This window comes from Salmo salar, chromosome ssa05 (assembly GCF_905237065.1).
Source record: "Salmo salar chromosome ssa05, Ssal_v3.1, whole genome shotgun sequence".
In the NCBI taxonomy this organism is placed as follows: Eukaryota; Metazoa; Chordata; class Actinopteri; order Salmoniformes; family Salmonidae; genus Salmo; species Salmo salar.
This window is the reverse complement of record NC_059446.1, coordinates 70852180-70855778: the sequence shown is the minus strand read 5'-3', so window position 1 is coordinate 70855778 and position 3599 is coordinate 70852180. Positions and strand designations below refer to the sequence as shown.

At 38.8% G+C, this 3599-nt stretch overlaps 1 protein-coding gene across 1 annotated transcript; it reads right to left on the bottom strand.

The window, feature by feature from the left end:
* Positions 1 to 207: 207 nt before the first annotated feature.
* On the bottom strand, positions 208 to 2800 carry LOC106605569 (carcinoembryonic antigen-related cell adhesion molecule 1). The gene is made up of 6 exons (XM_014201359.2): positions 2662 to 2800; positions 2037 to 2357; positions 1603 to 1878; positions 1151 to 1399; positions 673 to 792; positions 208 to 398 (listed from the first exon to the last, which is right to left on the bottom strand). Exons 1-5 carry the CDS (start codon positions 2705 to 2707, stop codon positions 716 to 718), a joined length of 969 nt encoding a protein of 322 aa, XP_014056834.1. The 5' UTR covers positions 2708 to 2800; the 3' UTR covers positions 208 to 398; positions 673 to 715.
* Between the last annotated feature and the right edge of the window lie 799 nt (positions 2801 to 3599).

The window sequence follows — 3599 nt, the reverse complement described above, 5'->3', positions numbered from 1 at the left end:
GGGATGTAAACAAACATGTGCAAAAATGTAGAGAAATAAGCTTTTTGTGCATCTGGAAAATTGCTGGGATGTTTTATTTCAGTTCATGAAACATGGGACCAACACTTAACATGTTGCATTTATGTTTTTGCTCTGTGTACAGGAATCTTTCATGACATGTACCATGGATTGCTTTGATTTATAATATATATATATATATATATATATATATATATATATATATATATAATCATAAAATGTGATATAAAGCCCAGATAATATTGCAGTTTGACAGGCTAAAGTACATCTCTACATATTAAAACTAACGACAGGTTTGATTCTATACAACATCCTCTTGCCCAGAAGATTCCAAATCAAGATTGTCCTTCATCAGCAAAGAGGCTCCGGGGTTGACAAATCTACAGAAATATTTACAACAAAACATGTTTTACACAGAGTAACCAACACAAAATCATGGCCATTATTATACCAACAACAACAAATATGCTATTATTATAGAATTGTTTTCCTTATCAATAAATTCATGAAATATTATTACAGAATAATATCATAACATTCTCTATTCAATTGCATAAATGTAAGACTTATCATAATAAAAAATTAAATTTAAACATTAAACCATTTAAACATACTCATCATGTTTATGACAGCATACATCACATTCATCCTCACCCTTCACCAGCCCCTTCTTGTCCCTCTCTCTCCTTTCAGACATCTACAGTTGCAGCAGTCCCACCGCCAGGACACTGGTCACCATCAAAGCAAATGACCAAATGGGGGCAGCAGAGGAGGCTGTAGAGGGGAACAAGTCATATCACCTGCTCTGGTATGAAGCTACATCAGGTCAGTGCAGTGATCTCAGGGATAAACCTTATCCAGCAATTCCAATGAAATTCCAGAGGAGTGTAAGGCACGAATAAACCCTTTGTATTTACACAAATTAGAGTGACTGAAATATCAGGTTTGCAACTTATTATCCAGGCTCAGAATATGGATACAAAGTAAAAGGTACAATGCCAAGTCACAAAGTTCTAGCTGTTTTACTTTACACAATACACTTATTTTGTTAACTTATATGTGTTATGTACTTAATCTTGGATACACTTCATTTTTTCATGATTCCTAACTGCAACATCGAGCTGTAACTAACCTCTCAGCTTGTGGACCACAGAGTCTTTCAGTCCGGTGATGTTATTGGTGGCAGTGCAGGTGTAGTTCCCAATGTGTAGCGCCTCCATCCTCTCTATGATGTACAGGGTGTTGTTAACACCCGTCTCTGTCCTGTTGAACATCCAGGTGAATGTAGCAGGAGGGATAGAGTCAGCCGAACAGCTCAGACTTACCCTGTATCCTGTTGATGCTGCTAATGGTCCATCTATTGATATGTTCTGAGGTCCAACTGCAACATGGTCAAATAAAATAATGATCAATGCTAAATAAACTAAATACTTATTCCGTGGGTCTATACACTATTGAAAAGCAAAGGCAAGACATTGTTTTGTTTTTTTCAACGGCAACATCCAGTGAGTTGGTAATTGACATAAAGATGCCAAGCACAATCACAATCACTCCTGGAATTAGGATCTAGTAAGCAGTACTCACAGTTGACAGTCAGGTTGTGGGATGCTGTCTGGTTGCTGACAGGGTTGCTGACTAAACAGTCATATTCTCCGTTGTCAATATGCTGAACAGGACTGAGATGGACTGTCCTGTTGTCTACAGAGAAGGTGATATTGTTGCTGGGACACAGAGGGAGGCCATCTTTGATCCACTGTATGGAGCTGATGTTGCCAGCAGCCTCACAGGTCAGGGTGGTGGAGCTTATGCCAGCTATCAGGGTGGCTGTGGGGCTAGTGATGGTGGCAGCAGATAGCAACACTGTAAAGAGGTTAACAGTATGGAGAGAGTGAGACAGGTACAGTACATTTGAACAATCTGTCTTAATGTATACAATTTTCATATTCATAGCTGAAAAAAATGCCTTGGTGAGTCTAAGATACGATGATGCGACTGCCAAGAATAGAACTGTGGCCCACCATAGACATCCAGAGTGGTAGCTCCTTGTAGCTCCAGAGCCCCGTCTGGTATGATGCTGACTCTGTACTCCCCTTGGTCCCTCAGGCCCAGGTTCCACAGCTCTAGAGAGCCAGTGGTTCTGTCCAGACTGATCCGGTCTTTGTGGTCAGCATTAGTTATGTTGACCGTAGTGGAGGTGATGATGTTGACCCTGTTGAAGGTCCAGCTCACTGAGACAAAAGGTTTGGCTGGTGGACTGAGGGTTGTGGTGAACTTCACTCTCCCTCCTATGGCTCCAGTCAATGGTCCTGGCGGTAACACACTCTGACCTACACACAGACCTGGACGAGACAGAGGGAGGAGGAAGGAAATGTTGTAATGTACACATAAGACGTAACAATACATGAAAAGAAAAACAATACATTGAAATATATATATATATATATATATATATATATATATATATATTTTTTTAATGTAAATAGACTTATGTAAAAACCTTGCTTGTGAAATACACAAAAACATTTTCTTTTTCTTAGTCCAGTATAACTATAGCTAGTTAAATAGCTTCAGCAGGTAACCTATTTGAATAACACCCTTCAAAACTAATTATGTTCTGCATGTTAATTGTAGCAATAGGCATACCTGATGTTAGAAACACAATGGCTGCTGTGAAAAGTGTAAAGTCCATGGTGAAGGATGGCTCTGTCTAATGGAAGTACTTGTAGTGTTGACCAGACCATGTCCCTACTCCTTTTATATTCCTACACCCCTCTGATTGTCCCCTCTGAAGACAAGGCCCGGCCCCCCACTCAGTGATACAGAACAGAAACTACCTTTATGATATAGCTGTGTACACACATTACAATGCCCTCTGGGAATTTCCATTCTAAGAGGTTATTGGAGGTCACGTTGATGAGTGGAAAATAACAAACAATAGCTTTGTAGAGACTTCCTCTTTAGGTCTTTATCTGTACCATTTACCATTGAGACAATAGCCTATCCCATTGATGATTCATTCTGCTTCCTATTGGCCATGGTGTATCGGAGTGATCAATGGAGGCTTCAACAATTAAATTAACTCAATAAAGCCAAACATGGAACTAGATGAAATTAACCATTCTGTTTCTTATTGCATCTACTAAATATTGATATAATGATCAAAGAGTAGAGGTGTTGAATATCAAGAAGATACTTGATAGAATCCTAAAATGCGATATTTGGTATATAATGGAAATAGTATACTTTATTTAGATACAGGTTAATGGTCCAATACAGTCCTTTTTATCTCAATATCAAATCATTTCTGGCAAACAATTAGGTACCTTACTCTAATGGTTTCAACTAAAATGGTCGAAAAGAAACAAAATTATTGTCACATCCTGGCCAGTATATAAAGTTAATTGTTTTGTAGTTTGGTCAGGGCGTGGCAGAGGGTATTTGTTTTATGTGGTTCGGGGTGGTGTGTTTGTTAAAAGGGTGTTTGGTTTAGTATTTTCGGGTTTTGGTTTATGTCTAGGTAGTTCTATGTGGAGTCTAGTGAGTGTATGTCTATGTTTGGTTAATTGGGGTTGGGACTCTCA

Excerpts from the sequence above, each read along its gene's own strand:
- LOC106605569 (XM_014201359.2), bottom strand. The coding sequence starts at position 2,707 with ATGGACTTTACACTTTTCACAGCAGCCATTGTGTTTCTAACATCAG. Across the intron at positions 2,358-2,661 it reads CATTGTGTTTCTAACATCAG|GTCTGTGTGTAGGTCAGAGT; the intron begins GTATGCCTATTG and ends TGTCTCGTCCAG. Across the intron at positions 793-1,150 it reads TGTGGTCCACAAGCTGAGAG|CCTCCTCTGCTGCCCCCATT; the intron begins GTTAGTTACAGC and ends TCCCCTCTACAG.